The sequence below is a fragment of the Hemitrygon akajei genome, chromosome 3 (genome assembly GCF_048418815.1).
Source record: "Hemitrygon akajei chromosome 3, sHemAka1.3, whole genome shotgun sequence".
Taxonomy (NCBI): Eukaryota; Metazoa; Chordata; class Chondrichthyes; order Myliobatiformes; family Dasyatidae; genus Hemitrygon; species Hemitrygon akajei.
The window spans coordinates 161,333,261-161,355,955 of NC_133126.1; the positions used below are offsets into that span (position 1 = coordinate 161,333,261).

The 22,695-nt window shown below is 38.8% G+C and overlaps 1 protein-coding gene across 1 annotated transcript in view; it reads right to left on the reverse strand.

Annotated features, from left to right (window-relative positions):
• The window catches only part of lsg1 (large 60S subunit nuclear export GTPase 1), a 31,501-nt gene that overhangs the window by 3,005 nt on the left and 5,801 nt on the right, over nucleotides 1-22,695 (reverse strand). The window contains exons 3-12 of the mRNA XM_073041180.1: nucleotides 22,513-22,633; nucleotides 21,294-21,380; nucleotides 18,943-19,029; nucleotides 18,226-18,286; nucleotides 11,061-11,237; nucleotides 8,169-8,564; nucleotides 6,909-7,010; nucleotides 6,165-6,307; nucleotides 3,609-3,733; nucleotides 1,544-1,623 (exon numbers count right to left, since the gene is read on the reverse strand). Of these exons, the coding sequence (XP_072897281.1) occupies nucleotides 1,544-1,623; nucleotides 3,609-3,733; nucleotides 6,165-6,307; nucleotides 6,909-7,010; nucleotides 8,169-8,564; nucleotides 11,061-11,237; nucleotides 18,226-18,286; nucleotides 18,943-19,029; nucleotides 21,294-21,380; nucleotides 22,513-22,633 (1,379 nt within the window). The remainder of the gene's footprint in view (nucleotides 1-1,543; nucleotides 1,624-3,608; nucleotides 3,734-6,164; nucleotides 6,308-6,908; nucleotides 7,011-8,168; nucleotides 8,565-11,060; nucleotides 11,238-18,225; nucleotides 18,287-18,942; nucleotides 19,030-21,293; nucleotides 21,381-22,512; nucleotides 22,634-22,695) is intronic.

Here is a 22,695-nt window from a genome sequence, read left to right on the forward strand (position 1 = left end):
TCCATTATTGCCTTCCTAAATAGAGCTACAATGTTAGTCACTGGTCAAGAGCCCAGCAGTCTTGTCTCCCTCAATAACCTGGAGTAAATCCCCATCAGGCCCCAGGGACTTATTCACCTTAATACTCGTTAGTTGGCCCAATACCTCCTCCGCCTTGCCTTAACATATTTATACACTCATAAATAAATACATTGATCTTCTGGTCTTCCATATCCTTTTTCTTAGTAAATACTGAAGCAAAGTTAAGTACCTCACTCACATTCTAAGCAAATGCTAGGCTCTTAATCCTTGAGTGGTCTTACCCTCCCCCTAGTTATCCTCTTGCTCTGGATATGTATTGAATATCTTGGGATTCACTTTAATCCTACCTGCCAAGGACTTTTCATTGCCCCTCCTGCCTTTCCCACTCTCCTCTTTAGTTCTTTCTGGCTTCTCTATACTCCTCATGTGCTTTGTTTGATCCTAACTTCCAAACCTTTACATACTTTTCCTTTTTTCTTCCTAACTAAATTTATCACCTCTCTGGACATCCAAGGCTATCTTATGTTTTCATCCCTATCCTTCCTTCTAACATGCACATACCTTTCCTGTACACTGTTTAACTGATTTTTAAACATCTATATCTACATGACTGATGTGGACTTGCCAAAGAAAATGTGTTCCCAATTCTTGGTTCCTACCTAATGTCCTTGTATTTGCCCTACTCCAATTTTAGACTCTCCTAGAAAGACTATATTATCCTTATCTATAGCTATCCTGAAAGTTAAGGAGTTGTTGTCACAGTTCCTTAACTGGTCATTCACTGAAATCTCAGTCACCTGGCTAGGCTCATTACCTAACATCAGGTCCAGCACAGCCCCATCCACATATTGACTTAAGAAACTTTTGTGGATACACTTCACAAATTCTGTCCCATCTAAATCCCTTGCACTAAGAAGGTCCCAGTTTATACTCGGGAAGCCGAAATCCCCATGCCAACAACCCTATTACTTTTACACATCTCTTTAATCAATTACACATCTGTTCGTCAATGTCCTGGTGGTTATTGGTCCCTCCCCCAGTCTGTAGTGAGTGCACACTTCTTATTCCTGAGCTCTATCTAATGAACTCAGTGTCTGACCACTCCATTATGCCTCTCGGGTGCAGCTGTGATATTGTCCCTGATTAGTAGTGCAAGCACCCCCTCCCCACCACCACTTTTACCTCCTCCTCCTCCTCCTGATCTATTCTACAACTTCAAAGAACTGGTATATTAATCACCCTCTCTCAACCAAGTTTCAGCGATGGCTACAATATCATAGTACCATGTACTGATCCATACTCCAGATTCATCACCCTTACCCATAATACTCTGAGCATGAAAATATACACACTTCAAACTATCCTACATAACCTACATTTAAGTTTTCCCACATGACGATGCAAGGTAACACAAGTTCATCACTCGAATGGCAAATATGGCAAGAAGAGGCGGAGGGACATCATACATTTGTAAATATTCATGCACAACTACAAACATTAAAACTCGATTCAGTTTACTTACAGTTACATAATCTTTCAAAATGTATCTAGCTGCCCTTGGTTGGTCTGGTTGTCCATGTGCAGTCATAAAACCCCTCATGTCTGTATGACATCAATACATGAGATAATTAGTAACTGTCTGTGGAACATTTCAATTCAAGAAAATAAACATTCACAATGAACCAAGTAACTATACTTCTATTAAGCTGCCCAATTGAAACAGAAAAATACAAGCAACTTTGAAAGATTAAATATAAACATTTTCTGAGACTAGAGACTGTCACTTTAAAGAACATCAAACACCATGGTCATATTCCTTTAAATATTTTCAGGATATTTTAATATTATGCATTTGTGCACCATAATTTTTTAAGCCTAGGAGTACGAAGAGAAGAACAAAAGAAAGCTCACAAGAATCACTTATAAATAAATGATCCAAAAGGCAGTAATTTCATTATATTACATATTATCAAATATATTATAGTACAAATTACAAACTCTAGTGAAATAAAGGGAACAACAGGGCACTATGCAAGTATGTAGTCATTTTAGCTTATTCAATCCTGTAGCAAAGACATGACACTATAAGATTTGAGGACAGATCAATAAACATTTGAAGGCAAAAGTTACGTTAGTACTTTGGATACAGACTTTTTATTATCTATACTTAAAATGAAAGCAGACCGAGGTAGCATCAAGTCAACCAATACAAAATGAAAAAAAAAGCAGGTTAATATCAAATACCAGGATGCAGACTCATATTACAGAAACACTAAGCACATCTTAAATAGGGCAAAAAAGGTTTAATTTTATTATAAACGGATTTCAATCTTCCTACAGTTTTAATTCCCCTCATGAGACCTCCACGCACAATTAGACACAACATAAATAACACTGATTACATATATATAATACAGATGTTCCTGTGTAATCAGCGCTTTGTTCCAAATGAGTGGAAGGTTGAGACAAAGAGAAATATTCCCCAAAAGGAGAAGTGATGGGTTATTGATTGAGTAAACACGAGGAAATCTGCAGATGCTGGAAATTCAAACAACAACACACACAAAATGCTGGTGGAACACAGCAGGCCAGGCAGCATCTATAAGGAGAAGGACTGTCGATGTTTCGGGCCGAGACCCTTCGTCAGGACTAACTGAAAGGAAAGATAGTAAGAGATTTGATAGTGGGGGGAGGAGGAAATGCAAAATGATAGAAGACCAGAGGGGGTGGGATGAAGCTAAGAGCTGGAAAGGTGATTGGCTAAAGTGATACAGGGCTGGAGAAGGGATCATGGGACGGGAGGCCTCAGGAGAAAGGGGGGCGGGGGGGAAGTACCAGAGGGAGATGGAGAACAGGCAAACAACTAAATATGTCAGGGATGGGGTAAGAAGGGGAGGAGGGGCATTAACGCAAGTTAAAGAAGTCAATGTTCATGCCATCAGACATATTTAGTTGTTTGTTCCATTAATGCCCCTCCTCCCTTTCTTACCCCATCCCTGACATATTTAGTTGTTTGCCTGTTCTCCATCTCCCTCTGGTGCTTCTCTCCCCCCCCCCCCTTTCTCCTGAGGCCTCCCGTCCCATGATCCCTTCTCCAGCCCTGTATCACTTTAGCCAATCACCTTTCCAGCTCTTAGCTTCATCCCATCCCCTCCGGACTTCTCCTATCATTTCGCATTTTCCCCTCCCCCCACTACTTTCAAATCTCTTACTATCTTTCCTTTCGGTTAGTCCTGACGAAGGGTCTCGGCCCCAAACGTCGACAGTCCTTCTCCTTATAGATGCTGCCTGGCCTGCTGTGTTCCACCAGCATTTTGTGTGGGTTATTGATTGAAAAAGGTTTTCCAAACCAGCCTCTCAGTGAAAGTAATTCAAATAGTTCGGAATGGCACAAAGTAAATGAGGCATACAAAGTACAAATTGATTTGCCAAGTGTAAGCAGTAATTTCAAATTCAAGATCATTTTTATAATGAAAGCTTCATTACAATGGAACTATTTAGTTATGAAGCTTATGACATTTAAAACAAATTTTGTCCATTGCTTAAATAAAACATATATAGTAATAAATTAATTCTCACACACTTACATCCATAGGCTGTTAATAGCTCTTCATGAGTAGGTTGCCTATTTGGATCTTCATCCTCTCGGGGTCTAATAATATTAATTCCATATGTGGCTTCTAAAACATGCCTGGGTATATGCTGGCAGACATAGCCCAGTCAAGGAATTCCCTGCAATTATGCTTTCAGAACTAGATATTAATAAACATAATACAAAAATACAAACAACTTTATAATGTTTTGATAATGTTGAATATAAATTTAGGTGAATGGTCTTAAGACAGATAAACAATTAGTTTTAAGTCAGAAACCACACTCCACTCTACTGAAAGGGATTTGTGGCCAACAGTGAGATAAGCCTCATCACCTATTCATGCTTTTATGTTATATACTCTTATTAGATCTACAATATAACATACAAAAATACATCTGCAGTTAAATGTAATTCAGACACTCATTATTCATCTTCCAACAAAATTTAAAAACTATTTATTTGTGCTATATCTTTTCCTGTTCTTTTTTTGTGCACTATCCTTAGCAATCTAGTTGGCAGAGTAGAGATATGTCTCTATCAAAGGGGGTGCAAAGTGCTCCTTTCCTCTGCTAGCCTGCAGGTCACTCTTAGGCAAGGTGTAGCACCTGCTTAGACCCCTGATCAGGGTCACGTGAAGACATGGAAGCAGGTAATGGATGGCCATATGAGCAGTTGGTGCATATCAGAAGTCCTGGTTATACAACTAATGAAGACAGGCAGACAATCTCTGAAAAGTATTTGTAATGGCTGGGGTCACCCAATGTGTAAAGACACTGTCCAGAATGGAATAGCAAACCACTTCTGTAGAAAGATTTGCCAAGAACAATCATGGTCATAGATAGACCATGATTGCCGACATCATATAACACCACACATAATGAAGTTAATGGTCCTCAAAGTGTGTGTCTCTCAAAGTCTGTCCCTCTCAAAGCGTGTCTCCCTCTCAAAGCGTGTCTCCCTCTCAAAGCGTGTCTCCCTCTCAAAGCGCGTCTCCCTCTCAAAGCGTGTCTCCCTCTCAAAGCGCGTCCCTCTCTAAGCGTGTCTCCCTCTCAAAGCGCGTCCCTCTCAAAGCGTGTCTCCCTCTCAAAGCGCGTCCCTCTCAAAGCGTGTCTCCCTCAAAGGCTGTCCCTCTCAAAGCGTGTCTCCCTCAAAGGCTGTCCCTCTCAAAGCGTGTCTCCCTCTCAAAGGCTGTCCCTCTCAAAGCGTGTCTCCCTCTCAAAGTGTGTGTCCCTCTCAAAGCGTGTGTCCCTCTCAAAGCGTGTCCCTCTCAAAGCGTGTCCCTCTCAAAGCGTGTCCCTCTCAAAGCGTGTCCCTCTCAAAGCGTGTCCCTCTCAAAGTGCGTCCCTCTCAAAGTGCGTCCCTCTCAAAGTGCGTCCCTCTCAAAGTCTGTCCCTCTCAAAGTGTCTCTCTCAAAGGCTGTCCCTCTCAAAGCGTGTCTCCCTCTCAAAGTGTGTGTCCCTCTCAAAGCGCGTCCCTCTCAAAGCGCGTCCCTCTCAAAGCGTGTGTCCCTCTCAAAGCGTGTGTCCCTCTCAAAGCGTGTGTCCCTCTCAAAGCGCGTCCCTCTCAAAGCGTGTCTCCCTCAAAGGCTGTCCCTCTCAAAGCGTGTCTCCCTCAAAGGCTGTCCCTCTCAAAGCGTGTCTCCCTCTCAAAGGCTGTCCCTCTCAAAGCGTGTCTCCCTCTCAAAGTGTGTGTCCCTCTCAAAGCGTGTGTCCCTCTCAAAGCGTGTCCCTCTCAAAGCGTGTCCCTCTCAAAGCGTGTCCCTCTCAAAGCGTGTCCCTCTCAAAGTGCGTCCCTCTCAAAGTGCGTCCCTCTCAAAGTGTGTCCCTCTCAAAGTGTCTCTCTCAAAGGCTGTCCCTCTCAAAGCGTGTCTCCCTCTCAAAGTGTGTGTCCCTCTCAAAGCGCGTCCCTCTCAAAGCGCGTCCCTCTCAAAGCGTGTGTCCCTCTCAAAGCGTGTGTCCCTCTCAAAGCGTGTCTCTCTCAAAGTGTGTCTCTCTCAAAGTGTGTCCCTCTCAAAGTGTGTCCACAGGAAATACTTACTCATTGTTTTCAAGCATTTCATTGCAACTTCTTTCATTAGAAACCAGTGACACAGCAATATGGGGTTAATATAACAGATTCTACCACTTTTCAGAACAAAAGGGAGGTTGACTGATTTTGCAAACAGGGAAAATATAGGTACATTTTCCCTGCCATGCACAAATGTCAATAAAGATCCAGATAAAGATATAAAACTCAAGCATCTGTCCTTAGTTAAATTATTTCTCTTAACTTTATGAAAAATCATACATTTACATCAAAAGGGCATATTTTTAGTTTCATTTGCATAAGTATTTTACACCATCCTGGCATTAAACTACAAACCCTCAAGTATGTGGTGTGTAGTCTTGATTGGCAATAAATATAAAAGAATAAATCATTTCTTTTAAAATTCTTTGTCAGATATGTTTCAAAAGGGGCTGAAACTCTCAAGGCACAGATCATTCACAGATAACATACTACCATAAAGCAGATATTAACATCAGATAGTTAACATTCTGAAAAGGATATTAGAGATACAGGTGGGACATGATCTCTCATCTGATCTATGGGTAAAATCCCACTGCAGACCATCTCTGCTTTAGTGGACACGAAGGATGGCATCACAAGGCCAGGACAGTCACATAAGCATAAACCAGCTTCTACATACAGTGTCTATATGGAAAAAAATGCATAATATTAGATGTTAGCTAGTCATTTTAAGGTTGACTACAATTTCCCACACAGTATCTAAATCAACACATATTCAATTTAAATGACAGATTTTTTAAAATAACACACATTACATATCTGCATTCCCCAGTATATGAAAGATGTTAATTAGAAAATACCAAGAAACAAAATCAAATGAGAAACTTAATTCACACTTAAAGTTTAAACTTTTTCCAATTTCCACAGAACCCGTTACATGCTGGCTAGACTGAAACAAACACTACCACGGAGATGGCTGCAAGGCTTTTATTTGCATTGACACATTTCAGTCCCTTACGGTCAAAAGTATAGTTCTTACTTTCAAATAAACAACTACAAATATGAAATGAAAGCAGATTGTTACGCTGCGCACTTGTTAAAAAAAAAGTACATTATAGATTAGACTAGTACACTTCAACACTGCATTTAACCTCTGCTGCAGTTGATTGAGATACCGGATTTTAATGGGAACCAAGAATAAATAGGAAAACATTTCTATTTCTATCCTTCAATGCTCGAAATAATTCTTCAAATTTAATTTACCTAAGAGACCAAAAGACATTACCTGAAAATGTTTTGTGTGACCTGGAGTTGCAGATACAGAGACTTTCTTATTTTGAAAGATAGTATTTATTGTGGAACTTTTTCCAACATTTGGATAGCCCACCTATCAAACAAAACATAATGCACATCAGCACAAACACAATGTAACTATCACAAATCTACTCAGTAATAATCATAATTTATAGCAAACATCTCAACATGAAGTTTATCTTGATAAAATGGTGTATAGGATTTTCTTTCAATCCCAAGAACTACAATTTGCTTTAAATAAAGAGGGGCAAGAATCAGGAGTATTACAAAGAGCAAGAAAAAATTGTATTCAAAGGAAACTGTTGATAACATTTTGTTGCATCAAATAGCTTGATACAGTTCTTGATACGTTTTTTGTAAATTGCATTGAATTGCAGCTTGAAGCAACATTTTGTAAATGATAAGTTTCAATCTTTATCATTTACAAAAATCACACAAATAATCAAATATGAATGGAGGATTAAATGAACTAAACTAAGTTAACATATCTATAATCCCTACTGTTCTTGCCAGCTCTTTGACAGTAAGTTATCTATACCAACAAGCTAGCAGAATGCATTTTAAGGATAATCTTTTCTATTCTAGGATTGACCATCATAATGAGTTTTATACAGATTATAAAGAGAACAAAGAAGTTGACTATGAATTTCTAAGATTTATAACTAACCCAACTTAACTCATGTTACTAATGTTCTATTTAATACCTATCAATATTTATATTAATAACTCCATGTAGGGATTAGTTTACTGAAAATCTACAGATTTTCTCCATTTCCCAGCTCACCCATATAAATAAATTATATTGTTTGCCAATACAACAACTTGTAAATATTGCTAATCCCATTCTATACATATTTCCCTGCTCAGACATCTCAGCCATTGCAGAAAACCAATTATTTCCAAATTTGCGATCTCCAAGACCTTCTCTCACCAAATTTCAACTTATTTTTCACCATCACTCCTGTGTATTGTAAATATACCTTCATCCTTGTCAACTTTATTCCATACTTTCCTGAAGAAATTACTAAACAGAGGGAAACTGAGAAGAGTAAAAATAAAGACAAAAATTTGAAAAAATAAGGGAAAACTAGAAATAAGAAGTTTAAAGAGACTGAAACAGCTCCTGCTTAAGTGGTAAATGGGCAACTCTGCATTTTCTTATTCCACCATCCTCGTGTTGTAAGGAATATCAGCAAAAAGACAAGGAATAAAACAGAAGCTATTTACTCACTAAGCCAACCGTGATTTCAACATCTTTCACGCGTTTTCCTTTGTGTAAAGTTTTAAAAATCTCCAGTAGTTCATTTCGCTGCATCAAACGGCTTGAGTTCTTGACACAGTTTTTTGTAAACTGTGTTGAATTACAGCTTGAAGCACATCCAGTCCTGCCATTATCACTGCTGCAGTCCACACAAGAGATATGATCTATTTTAGTGTCCGCCAGACCATCAGCATCAGATTGGTTGAAATTTTCCTTCTCATCTTCCGAACATGTTTCCCAAAGTTCATCATCTTCACAATCTTCATACTGACTACTGTCACTTTCATCTATAGGCATCGTGTCCTCCTGAAATTTATCACTATCACTTTCACTCTCTTCACTTCTTTCTCCACTTTGTTCCTCTCCCTATTTGTTAAAAAAAATTCAAAAGCATTTAGGAAACAATAGCTACTTGCCCGGAGGGAGAGTCGGGGGAGCGAGGAGAGAGAAGGGCATACAAGGGGTGTACCAGTTTTCAGTGCGTGAGTTCCGGAAGTTTTTGAATTAACTGCAGAAATATTACAAATAATTAACAAACTGATTAAGGCAATATCGCGTGCTTGCAAGAATCCACGGATTTATATTTAAGATGAGACAAAAGAACGGTAATGACACTTAATAGGAGTAAAAGTACTACAAATAGGAAGAAAACTAGATGACTTGCAGTCTGTCCAACTGAGTAGCCAACAATAAAGATGCAAAATATATCTATCTATGCCATGGTTCCAAGCAAGTGAAAAATACTGAATTAGACAAAATGCAGTGTGATTATCTGTATGAACTACTTGATTAAACTACCTAGTTTTTAACATCAAGACAAAGAAAAGTCATTTAATCATTAGGCCAGTGTGATGAGAAACAAAACACTAATCTTTAGAATCAAGAAAAAAAATCTAACCTTTTAGCAATGCAAATAGGCTTAGAAATAATAATGTTTAAATTCAGAAAAATACTGAAAGTACAAGATGAGTAGGAACATACAGATTCCAATTGGTAAAATATAACTTTAGTGATAGTCTCTGCTCAAGGAGAAAAAAAAATGCACAATGAATTGCAGGGGAGACAGAAACAAATTACAGGACTACTCCAATAGTAGGACATATTAAAGACTTTACACTGCTGGAATGGCAGAATTTTCCAAATATTAAATGATATTCTTGTTGAAACTTCAATACCTTTAATTCACTTTTATTTTAAACATGCTACATAGAATTGCAAGAAATTTTCTACTGAACCCAGAATGTTTGAAAGGCACATAGTAGAACACAGGAACCTGGACACCAGTGAGCCTCAGTGGAAGAAGTAAGAAACATGAACTGTGAACGAATCCAATAGCATTCTGAGCAGTCAGACAGTAACTATTGGAGCTTTACTGTGCTTTTCAGGAGGAAGTTGCAATGAAGCCTTTGATTCTTTTAGAATAGATTAATTGAGTGCAAGTCTATAGTTTGGAATGTTGCAAACTATTCTTGCCAAAGAAGCCAAGGTGAGCTTCATTATTTCACAAGTAAATTCAAAAACAAACAGCAAACTAAAAAATCCCTTTTCTACCTGAATAATTTTAGGGTAACTGACAGGCATCAACAAATAAAACTAATGCGGCATCATTCTCGTATGGGCAACTCTTTCTTTCTATACTGAATCCTGTTAGAGAAAGCAAAAACAATTTCACAGGCATGTTCATTGTCATAGCTCAACATTAATACAATGTTCACACCTTCAACCACCTCAAGCCAACAGATCTCTCTTCAACTCTCAGCTGCATTAATGACTACCCACGACAAACAAAAGTTAAGCTTTATTCAACACAAAAGTAATTTAGTTTTAGACATCTTCATAAAATGTCCTCTTAGCTTCCTCTACTTCAGTGTCTCAAGTATCTTCTCCTATCAAGATTATCACAATTGCCTTCAAAATTGTGAAGGGTATAGATAGGGTAAACGTAAGCAGGCTTTTGCCACTGAGATTTGGTGAGACTAGAAAAAGAGGTCACATGATAAGGGTAAAAGGTGAAATATTTAAGGAGAACCTAATGGTGAGCATCTTCACGCAGAGGGTGGAGAGAGTGCCAGCAGAAGTGCTGATTTCAACATTTAAAGAAATTTGGGAGGGGTATGAAGGGCTTTGGCCCCGGTGCGGGTCAATGGGAGCAGGCAGAATAATAGTTCAGCATGTAACTGGATAAGCTGAAGGACCTGTTCCTGTACTGTAGTGCTTTAAGACTGATAAATCTGCACAGAATGTTTTAAAGCACACAGAAATTTTATAAAATGCTCCAAATATAACTAACAATTTTCCAAATTTAACAGCATTTTAAATTTGTATTCTAGATCCTTCTTTTTCCACAATGAAAGAAAGAATGCTGCCTTTATTTATTTATATCTGAATCCGCCTGTATTCCCACTTTACTGCACAATGCCTTTTGAACCACAGGTCCCTTTGTTTGCGCATCACACACTGCAACATCATACTTGTCAGGAGACAGTTGATTTAACTACCATTTTATCTTTTATTGCTATAAATGACAAACTCTAAACATCACTCAGCTGCAAAGAACCCACAATGTCATTACTTAGAGGCTTAGCAAAATGATCACTGAAATATCTGTCAGAAACAATTGTTATTCTATTAATGGACAAAAGTAATATTATTTAAAGGACGTTTTAAGTCTTCCCTAGTTTTTATATATTAAGTATGGTAGTAGAAAGTTACAGCTCTATGATTCAATATGTACTTTTGTAATAATCTATTAAATAGAGGAAAAATGTTGAATATCAACACAGTTGTAGGGATGAAAGAGAGGTAGAGCCCTGGAGTGATGATGCAAAAGATAATGCTCTTAAGATGTACTTTTCTGCCTACCTTGGCTTCAGCATCTAGCCTTTTTGCTTCTGCTGTGGCCGACCAGAAAACCACTCGGATACCTTCCGCAGCAAAATATTTGGCCCAAATTCTCCTTTGTGCACAAGTCAGCAAATCAGCTTTATTCAGGAGTATCATATTGACTTTATCCTTCTGGATCTCCTTCACATATCGTTCCTAAAACAATAGCACAAGATTTGCAGAAAACTTTAAAAATCAGCAAAATTAGGAGGATTATTTTGATCAAGTAGAATACAATCAAAGATGACAAGCATTATTCAGGTATATTCTACATCACATCTCTGGTATTCATGTCTATAAAAAAAAATGTACACCTTTACTTGTATTCACTACTCTCTCACAATACTTTCTCTTCCATAATGTCTCACCCTTTCTGCACACCTTTCATATTTTCAATCTGCTTTTCTCATTTCAGTGTAAGTACAATATTCTGTACTTTACATACAAAATAGCTTCTCAGGCTGCAGTCAAATATAATAATCTGTTAATCGAACTAACACTTGAAGGCAGCACGAGTTCAAAAACAGGCTGAAGGCCGAGTAGTATCTGTAGCTGGAGACTAAATTATGACTTTGACACCAATAGGCCAAGAGCAACAGGTGAAGATAACGTTCAAGAATGGAGAAGTTAACACAGAAATGTAGGGAAGACAGCTGAATGAAATGTGATCTGCAAACCTGAATGCTTCTTTATGTTAATAGCTGTACTAGGCCAGCAGAAATCTCGGATCAGATCAAATCAGCAGAGGCAGCTGGGAGACTGAAAGTAACGGGCATGAAATTTTGAAATACAATTTGAGAATGGGTTATAAATATCTTTTTGACCTGTGAATAGTGAGGCAATCAGAGAAAAAGCAAACATGGTAGTGATATGAATACAAAAACTAAAACAACTTCAAAAGTTCACTTGGCAAGGTAGGAGCAATAACTAGTAAGATTTAATGATTACAATGCTAATAAGTAAATTTACTTAGTTTTAGATAACTTTAATGAAATATCAAAAAACTGCAGATGCTAGAAACTTGAAATAAAATTGATGGAAACCCTCAGCAAGCCAAGAAACAACTGTGACAGTGAAAAGTTAACATTTTTGGTTGACCACCATGAAAAAGTGAGAAAAGAAAATAGTTTTATATTGCAGAGCAGGTGTGAGAGGAACAATAGGACACTGGGAATCGTTCTGATAGGAAAAGGCAATAATTACCATGGCAAGTTCATCTGGTCAGTGGGTTAATAGAGGCATTTGGAAAGAAAATGTGAAAGTTAAACATAATTAGAGAGTGAAAATACAGTAAAAATAACAAAGTTGGGTAATAGAGCACTGTCGGATATGTTCAGTTCAGGCTACAGAAGAGACCAATTGGCCGTGTTGTGGTCCACAGGAGAGATTCAGAGCTCCCCATAACCTACCACTCTATTCTGATCTAATTGTCTGTGGTCTTTTGCACTGTTTTAATGAGGCCCAATAGAAGCTTAAAGAACAGCATCTTACCTCTACTCAGGTGCATTGCAACCTTCTGGTCATATTCAGTTCAACAATAGAGACACAAGGGATTACAGATGCTGGAATCTGGAGCAACAAGAAATCTATTGGAGGAACTCGGTGATTCAAGCAGCAAATAAGAGGAAAAAAATTGTTAACATTTGGGTTTCAATATCAACGATTTCTTTCCTCCCACAGATATTGCTTGACACACTGAGTTCTGTAGACTACAGTAGACTGTAGTCTGGTTGCTCCAGACTGAGTTCAACAAATTTACTTTCTCTGTATTCATGCTAACCATTTTTGCTGCAAGTCACCATCACCCATCATGCTGGTTTTCCTCTCTCTGTTAACATTGCTACACCTGCCAAACACGTCCAACAGCTCGGCGTTTCATAGCTTATCTTCCTCTGTTAGGATTCTCACTTTCTGAATCCCGTTTCACCTTCTCTTTATCTCTCACTACTGCTCTCATTAACCCATTGACCAGATAATCTCTACATTTACATCCAGAGGGACTCTAGCCTCACTCAAAAATACTCCCTTTGTCATTTCCATGCCTCTCCCAACCTCGCAGCAACTTAAAACTCAACTTCTCTTTTTTTTCCATTCTGAAGGGTCTCAGATGATAATTGTTTCTCTCTGCTGATAGTGCTTAATTTCCTGAGTCTTTCCAGCATCTCATTCAGATGACCTTAAACTACATTGTCCATGAATAATTATGAAGTGTGACTCTCAGATCACCACTTTTCCCTTCAAGTATAATTTACCCTGTCATTACATCTCCCTCCATTTTCTCGATCTTTCTGTCTCCATCTCCGGAGACAAACTGTCAACCGACATCTTTTATAAACCTACTGGTTCACATGGTTATCTCAACTATACCTCTTCCCACCCTATCTCTTGTAAAAATGCTATTCCCTTTTCTGTTCCTTCACCTCTGCCACATCTGTTCCCAGGACATGACTTTCCTTTCCAGGACTTCAGACATGCCCTCCTTCCTTAAAGAACGGGGTTTCCCTCCCTCCACTAGTGATGCCGCCCTCACCTGCATCTCCTGCATTTCCTGTATGTCCACACTCACCCCATCTTTGGGCAACCATAACAGTGAGAGTTCTTCTTGTCCTTATCTACCAACCCATCAGTCTCTGCATCCAACAAATTATCCTCTTCAACTTTTGCCATCTACAAAGGGATCCTACCGCTAAGCATATCCTTACCCCCACCCCTCCACTTTCCACAGGGATCACTTCCTCTGTGATTCCCTTGCCCATTTGTCCCTGGTCAAAATTTCTGTTACTGTGAATAGCTAAGCAAGTAAAAGATTACCTGATTTCCAAAAGGCATAAAGTTAAAGATGACACATCTTTAAGCAAGATTACTTTTTTATTTCCATCTTTTACAGTTTCAAAATAACAAAAAAGGAAAAGGGCCCGAAGCAAAAATTTGGGCACCCTGCATGGTCAGTACTTAGTAACGCCCCCTTTGGCAAGTATCACAGCTTGTAAATGCTTTCTGTAGCCAGCTAAGAATCTTTCAATTTTTGTTTGGGGGATTTTCGCCCATTCATCCTTGCAAAAGGCTTCTAGTTCTGTGAGATTCTTGGGCCGTCTTGCATGCTCTGCTCTTTTGAGGTCTATCCACAGATTTCTGATGATGTTTAGGTCGGGGGACTGTGAGGGCCATGGCAAAACCTTCAGCTTGCACCTCTTGAGGTAGTCCATTGTGGATTTTGAGGTGTGTTTAGGATCATTATCCTGTTGTAGAAGCAATCCTTTTTTCATCTTCAGCTTTTTTATAGACGGTGTGATGCTTGCTTCCAGAATTTGCTGATATTTAATTGAATACATTCTTCCCTCTACCAGTGAAATGTTCCCCGTGCCACTGGCTGCAACACAAGCCCAAAGCATGATCGATCCACCCCGTGCTTAACAGTTGGAGAGGTATTTTTTTCATGAAATTCTGCACCCTTTTTCCTCCAAACATACCTTTGCTCATTGCAGCCAAAAAGTTCTATTTTAACTTCATCAGTCCACAGGACTTGTTTCCAAAATGCATCAGGCTTGTTTAGATGTTTCTTTGCAAACTTCCGATGCTGAATTTTGTGGGGAGGATGCAGGAAAGGTTTTTTTCTCACGACTCTTCCATGAAGGTCATTTTGTGCAGGTGTCACTGCACAGTAGAACAGTGCACCACCACTCCAGAGTCTGCTAAATCTTCCTGAAGGTCTTTTGCAGTCAAACAGGGGTTTTGACTTGCCTTTCTAGCAATCCTACGAGCAGTTCTCTCAGAAAGTTTTCTTGGTCTTCCCGACCTCAACTTGACCTCCACCGTTCCTGTTAACTGCCATTTCTTAATTATATTACGAACTGAGGAAGCGGCTACCTGAAAATGCTTTGCTGTCTTCTTATAGCTTTTTCCTGCTTTGTGGGTATCACTTATTTTAATTTTCAGAAGGCCAGGCAGCTGCTTAGAGGAGCCCATGGCTGCTGACTGGTGGGTCAAGGTTTGAGGAGTCAGGGTATTTATTTGCATCACCTGGCCTTTCCTAACAATGATTGTGAACAAGCCATAGCCCTAACCCACTAATTAAGGTCTGAGACCTTGGTAAAAGTTATCTGAGAGCTCACATCTCTTGGGGTACCCAAACTTTTGCATGGTGCTCCTTTCCTTTCTTTCACTCTAAAATTATACAAAACAAAAATACAGTCGGCCCTCCTTATCAGCGGGGGATTGATTCCAGGACCCCTCACGGATACCAAAATTTGCGGATGCTCAAGTCCCTTATTCAACCTGTCTCAATACGGTGGACCTTAGGACCCAGTGGAACCCCAGACCTTATTTAACCTGTCTCAATGCAGTGGACATTAGGACCCGGCGCCAGAGCTCTGAATGGAAGTGTACCAATTCACAGAAATGGAGGGAGTTTTTAAACATATAACATATAACAATCACAGCACGGAAACAGGCCATCTCGGCCCTCCTAGTCCGTGCCAAACCCTTAATCTCACCTAGTCCCACCTACCTGCACTCAGCCCATAACCCTCCACTCCGTTCCTGTCCATATACCTATCCAATTTTACCTTAAATGACACAACTGAACTGGCCTCTACTACTTCTACAGGAAGCTCATTCCACACAGCTATCACTATCTGAGTTTGGATGGAAAAACTTGATAAGATATTTTATTACAACCTCTCAGAAATCCCATTATGATAGTAACCTCCCTGTTTGCCGGAGAAATTGTGGAAATCAAAATGCAAATCATTATCATATTTTTTGGGACTGCCCTGTGATCAAAAACTATTGGAGGGGGATACACAATGCCCTACAAGACATCTTTAAATGTGAAATACCCTTGGAGAGTAAGACCATATATTTTGGATATATACCTCAAGAATGGTTGAAAAGAGATAAATATTTAATGAATATACTGTTGGTGGCTGGTAAAAAGACTCTTACTTGGAAATGGTTATCACAGGAGAGCCCAACTTTAAAATACATGAATGGAAATTACAATGGACATTTACAAAATGGAGAAGATAACAGCAGCTGTTAATCATAAGCTGGAACAATTTGATATATACTGGGAAAAATGATTTAACTACATAATGCTTCATAGGCCTGATTTTATTCTCACAAATCAATGAATCTGTTGTAAAAAAAAAGATCACTCCCTACTTGTACATAGTTCTTTCCTTTTGCTTGTTTTTTCTTTCCACTCTTTTCTATAAGTGTATACCTCAGATAAATACTTTGTGGAGATTTGTGGTATATATGATTATATGATGTATATGTACAATGTCTGAAATACATCTTATGGAAATGTTTGTTTGATGAACTTCAATAAAAAAATAAATTACAAAGAAAATAAAGTGGAAATAATAAAGTGATAAGACAGGTGAAACGCCATCGGTCATTGGAAAAGCATTAGGCTATGTCGGTCAACGATCGGAACAATTTTAAAGGATAAAGTGAGAAAGGCTCTGCCCTGATGAAGGCTACAACTGTTACTAAGCAACGCACTGGTTTAATTATTGGGTTTTGGGGTTTTGGGTTTTTGATCCTCCACATCAACCCAGCACGGTGGAGAGTCCACTCGGGAGCGATCTGTCACTCGATCGAACTCGGGAAATTCTGTTCCTGAGCCCAGCGCTGAAACATACTTTCTTAAGTGTTTTGTATGTATAGAAAGGTAAAATATATACTACATACTAAGACAAACGTTTGACTAACTGACGCTAAATAATACCGTATGTACCTGTTCCAACTTATTTAGTAAGAGAACTTCCGATTTTTTTCGATCCCAATGCACAATAACCCACGCACATCCTCCCATATACTTTAAATCATCTCTAGATTACTTATAATACCTAATACAATGTAAATGCTATGTAAAATGGTTGTTACACTGCATCATTTAGGGAATAATGACAAGAAAAAAGTCTGTACATGCTCGAACAACAAGTGCTAGAAGAGCATTTCCAGGTTTTCGCGATTCGCAATTGGTTGAATTCGCACATGCAGAATCCGCGGATAAGGAGGGCCAACTGTAATACACTAATCTTGCTTAAAATGTTGAAAGGAACGTTTCATCTTTAACTTCATGACTTTTGGAGATCAGTTCATCTTCTATTCACTTAACTATTCACAGTAACAGAAATTTTGACCAGGGGTGCCCAAATTTTTGCATGCCACTGTACCTGCCTTATACACCTCCTCCCTCACCTCTATTCAGGACTCCAGACAATCCTTCCAGGAGAGGCAACACTTCCTCTGCTCCCAATGCGGCCTCTTCTACATTAGTGAGACCCAATGCAAATTGGGGGACCACTTCGTCGAGCACCTCCGCTCCACCCGCCACTTGCAGGACTTCTCAGTGGCCGAGCATTTTAATTCCGATTCAAATTCCAGTTCCGACATGCCGGTTCATGGCCTCTTCTTGTACCAAGATGAGGCTATCCTCAGGGTGGAGGAGCAACAGCTTATATTCCATCTGGGTAGCCTCCAACCAGATGGCATGCATATCAATTTCTCCTTCCAGTAAACAAACTACCCAACCCCCCTTCCTCTATTACCCACTCTGACCTTTCATCTCTTCTCACTTGCCTATTACTTCTCCTGGGTCCCTCCGCCTTCCCTTTCTCCTATGGTCCACTCTCCTCTCCTATAAGATTCCTTCTGCGCTAGCCCTTGATCTTTCCCACCTACCTCGCTTCACCAATCATCTTCCAGCTAGCCTCCTTCCCCTATCCCCACCTTTTTATTCTGGCATGTTCCCCCTTCCTTCTCAGTCCTAAAGAAGGGCCTTGGCCCAAAACATCAACTCTCTATTCAATGCAATTGACGCTGCCTGATCTGTTGAGTTCCTCCAGCACTTTGTGTGTGTTTCTCTGGATTTCCAGCATCTGCAGACTTACTCGTGTTCATGCCCTGTCATTACAATGCAGTTTTCAAATGTGAAACTTTAACATTTTAAAGAACCCTTTATTTATTCCGAGGCAACAACATTAAAACTGTAAAAATATAAATACAATATTTTCACACTACAGTTCTACACAATGTAGAACATAACTCAGCAAGGACAATCACATTATTTGAATGATTTCTGCATTAGAATGTGCACTGTTGGCAAAGAGGCAGTAACTAAATTTTTACCCACCAAATCTTCACACCGGAAAAGCAGTGGGTTTCTAGCATCGACAATCTGAACAATGATGTCACTGCACAAAAAAAAACATAAATACATTCACAATTTAAAGATACAGCGAAAATACTCAAATTTTGTACTTTTAAATACAACCCATGATAAATAACTGAACACTTGCAATATACACAGCTATGATCAAAAATGAAACTTTAATCCACAAGTTTACAATCAAAGTCAACCAGTTTAGCCTGTATGATTTATTTAACACCTGACCCTTGTGCCACAATAAGTTCTCAGACGAAGTTAGAAAATTCAGAGAAAATGGAAAGGAGGCAGATAGTAAAAGGGAATATATGAGAAATTTTCAAGATACATATTACATTAATGCACAAGTTCAGAGCAATGAATGAACAATTGGCAATGATGCATAAAAGATAAAATTTAAAATATGTTAAGTTAATCTAGTAAAGCTGGACACGTTTATAGATTTAGCATGGAAGAATGTTAAAGACACTTTTTTAAAATATCTGACAGAACTTACTGTTACCCCAACAGGGCAGGAAATATTTCAAAGTTGGTAAAAATTCATTATGGAATTATAAAAACTATTCAAATGCAGAACTGGCTCAGAATTATGAGCTTTTGAAGGCAAATGATATGGGAAGAGGATTGAATACGAAAAGAATGCTGCATGGTCACTGCAAGGAATGAAGTTTCTACATAGCGTACCTTCTTTCAATAACTCTCCACAGCTGACGCCAGAAGTCCAGATTCTTTTCAAATGGTGTAAGAATCAGGTTTCTTTCCTCTTCCAGCCTGGACAAAAAGGGAACTTGTAAATCTGTCTCGGTATGATGACGGTAAAACATGAATGGCATACGCACAGAATTTCCATCCCAGAATCTATAAAAAGTGACTAATTATTTACGACAAAAAATTGATCTGCCAAAATAGTAACTCTTGCGTAAAAGTAGTTTTGGAGTCTTCTGACCTTTCCTGTGTTGCAACATGCTCAAATTTGGCACACAAATGTCAAGATAAAAATCAATTATTTTGCTTTCAAGTTTAAAGTTACACATGAAATTCTCCCTAAATAGAACCTTAACTCAAAATTATCCTGCTATTTAAACTGATCAGAACAAAAGGCAAGTCTTTATCCAGGTTTGTTAATCTTGAATGCAAAAAAGCAACAATTTTTAATATATTACCACCATATTTTTAATTGATGTACACATTATAAATAAGGGAAAATGAGAATATTGTGCATTAAATCTTGCAGAAAAAATACACTTCATGGTGGTCACAAATCAGTGGCTGATGAAAACTTGTTTAAAAAGTCAGTGATAAGATTAACTTAATACTTTCAAGGGCAAATTTGTATATTTTGCACTTGAGTAAGAGGGGTATCAAGTAAAACCAGAGATTTTCAGTGCCACTCTCACTTTTGACCAACTCTTCTTTACATTATTTTTCCAGGCTCTCTTCAAATCGCATTCAAAAGTTACAGCAGACATTTTGAAAAATCATTACTAAATTCCTGCCACACAGTTGGAAGGGTGAGGACATGGGCAAGTATTTAATATTTCGCATTTTCAGAACTCAAGTCTGAACTAAATTTATACACAAAAAATCACCAAGTTTCAGTTCACCTTCCCTGGACTGCAAGCCAATGAGCAACCTACAGAATCAGAGTGAAGAAAACTGAAAATAATTAAATAAGCAGCAGAATAAATCCCAGTAATTTACCATTGCCTGCCCATGCTCAATAGTGACCTTCTAAGACTCAGATCTGAAAGGAATCAAAACTGCTCTTCATTTTCAATATTTATCAAATTTATATACAAAAATCACACTCAATTCACGAAGATGAAACTTTGTCACATGGTGCGAGCAGAATCATCTGCAGCTTAATGTGAAAAAGACTAAAGAGCTGGTGGTGGACCTGAGGAGGACCTGAGGGGGCCCTGTTTCCATCCAAGGGGTCAGTGTGGACATGGTGGAGGATTACAATACCTGGGGATATGAATGGACAATAAACTGGACTGGTCAAAGAACACTGAGGCTGTCTACAAGAAGGGTCAGAGCCGTCTCTATTTCCTGAGGAGACTGAGGTCCTTTAACATCTGCCGGACGATGCTGAGGATGTTCTATGAGGCTGTGGTGGCCAGTGCTATCATGTTTGTTGTTGTGTGCTGGGGCAGCAGGCTGAGGGTAGCACGCACCAACAGAATCAACAAACTCATTCGTAAGGCCAGTGATGTTGTGGGGGTGGAACTGGACTCTCTGACGGTGGTGTCTGAAAAGAGGGTGCTGTCCAAGTTGCATGCCATCTTGAACAATGACTCCCATCCACTCCATAATGTACTGGTTAGGCACAGGAGTACATTCAGCCAGAGACTCATTCCACCGAGATGTAACACTGAGCGTCATAGGAAGTCATTCCTAGCTGTGGCCTTCAAACTTTACAACTCCTCCCTCGGAGTGTCAGACACCCTGAGCCAATAGGCTGGTCCTGGACTTATTTCCACCTGGCATGATTAACATTATTATTTGATTATTTATGGCTTTATATTGCTATATTTCTTCACTACTCTTGGTGCAGCTGAAATGAAACCCAATTTCCCTCAGGATCAATAAAGTATGTCTATCTGTCAAAAAGATGGTTGTAAACTCAGCAGTTCCACCACAGGCACAACCCTCGACACCAGAGGATACTTTCAAAAGGCCACCATCAAGGTAGCATCTGTCAAGCAAGGTTCCTAATGAATTGGGACATGCCGCCTTCTTGCTCCTGCTATCAGGAGGAGACAGAGAAGCCTGAAGACACATACTCAGCGATTCAGAAACAGCTTCTTACCCTCCACCATCATATTTCTGAATGGTCCATGAACACTATCTTATCATTCCATTTGTATGCAGTATTTAATTTTGTAATTTAGAATAATTTTTGTTTTGGCACCATATTGCTAACCAAAAACAAAAAAAATAAAATAAATCAATAATAAATCTTATTACAAGAAATATCAACCAGACACAGAGCATGTCAGCTGACTACAAATTATATAATCTACAATACTCACTGAGCTAATTGTCTCCTCCATTCTAAGAAGCTTTCCCTTTCTGCTTTTTGCAGTTCTTCTGCAGCTGTATTCTCATCCCAATGAGGTCTACAGGAATCATAAGCAATTGAGGAAAAGATAAAACTTAAAACAATTTTCACATATGACCATTAACATTAAAAGAGCAAATTCACTGCTAATTCAGCAATCAGACATTCCCAGGAAAGAGAGATTGTGAAATCATTTAACTTTTCAATGGAAGCAATATAAAGCAGCAAAAATATGGAAACTAAACAACCTGGTGTAGGAATAAACTGGGTAAAGCACTTGACGTGATTTTGAGCTATGAAAATGAGATACACTTATTTACATTGGCGCACTGGTAAAGTGTCAGATAGCTCTTAACAGCAGTATCATCAACAAACTTTAATTCCAAGACACATAGTAGTGCAGTCACGCAAAAGTTCAGTCAAAATTGTTCGTTTTAAGTTGTGTCTTAAGGAAAGAGTGACAGAGATTCAGAAACAAAATTCTTGAGTTCAGGTTCAAAACAAAAGACATAGCCATCATTGTTGGAGCAATTAAACTCGATGTTCAAGATGCCACACTAATGGAAGACGAGGTATCATACTATTGGACTGGAAGAGATTATAAAGATTGAGAAGAGACTATAAAGACTGGGAGTATGTAGCTATAAAGGGATGTGAAAACCTAAATAGTTTTAAGATTAAAGCTTGATCAAGACATAGCAGGGAGCACTAAGATTTTGGATGATCATATCTTAGTGAACATTTAGAGCATGGACAGCCAGATTTTAGATGGCCTTAAGTTTACAGAGGGCAGAATTTGCCAGCTGAATTAATATATAAGTAACTAAAGCATAGATGCAGCTATCCTCAACCTCAAAAGCTATACTTTATTTGCAACACTACAACTGAAAATAATGCTTTAAAATCCTTTAGGAAATGGAACAAGTTATTGTATAATCAGATGAACTTCGGTGTGTCATAGCAATGAGAAAGGAAAAGAGCAGTTTAAAGATTGTTACAACTTAATGAATGCAAGGTGAAGAGTTAATGTTAAAGGGGTCATTGATCAGTATAGAGAAAGCAAGCATATTCATAAAGTATAGAGCTTTCTGCACTTGAAAAAAAATCCAAGAGCAAAACACTTTTGTGTTGCACTCCCATTGCTCTTATAAATCAAAGAGTCTCAAAACTCAAACTGAGTACTTGCCCACCTCCTGGGTATGCACAGAAACTGCTTGTTCTCTTCTTGGAGTTTCTTGATCTTCTTGTTTTCTTCAGCTGTTAACAAACCAGTTCTGTCTTCCGCAGAAATAATCTTGACGTTAAGCTTCTCTATTGGAAGATAAATTTAAACCTCCAGTTAGGACAGGACACTAAAGCTGTTGCAACAAAAC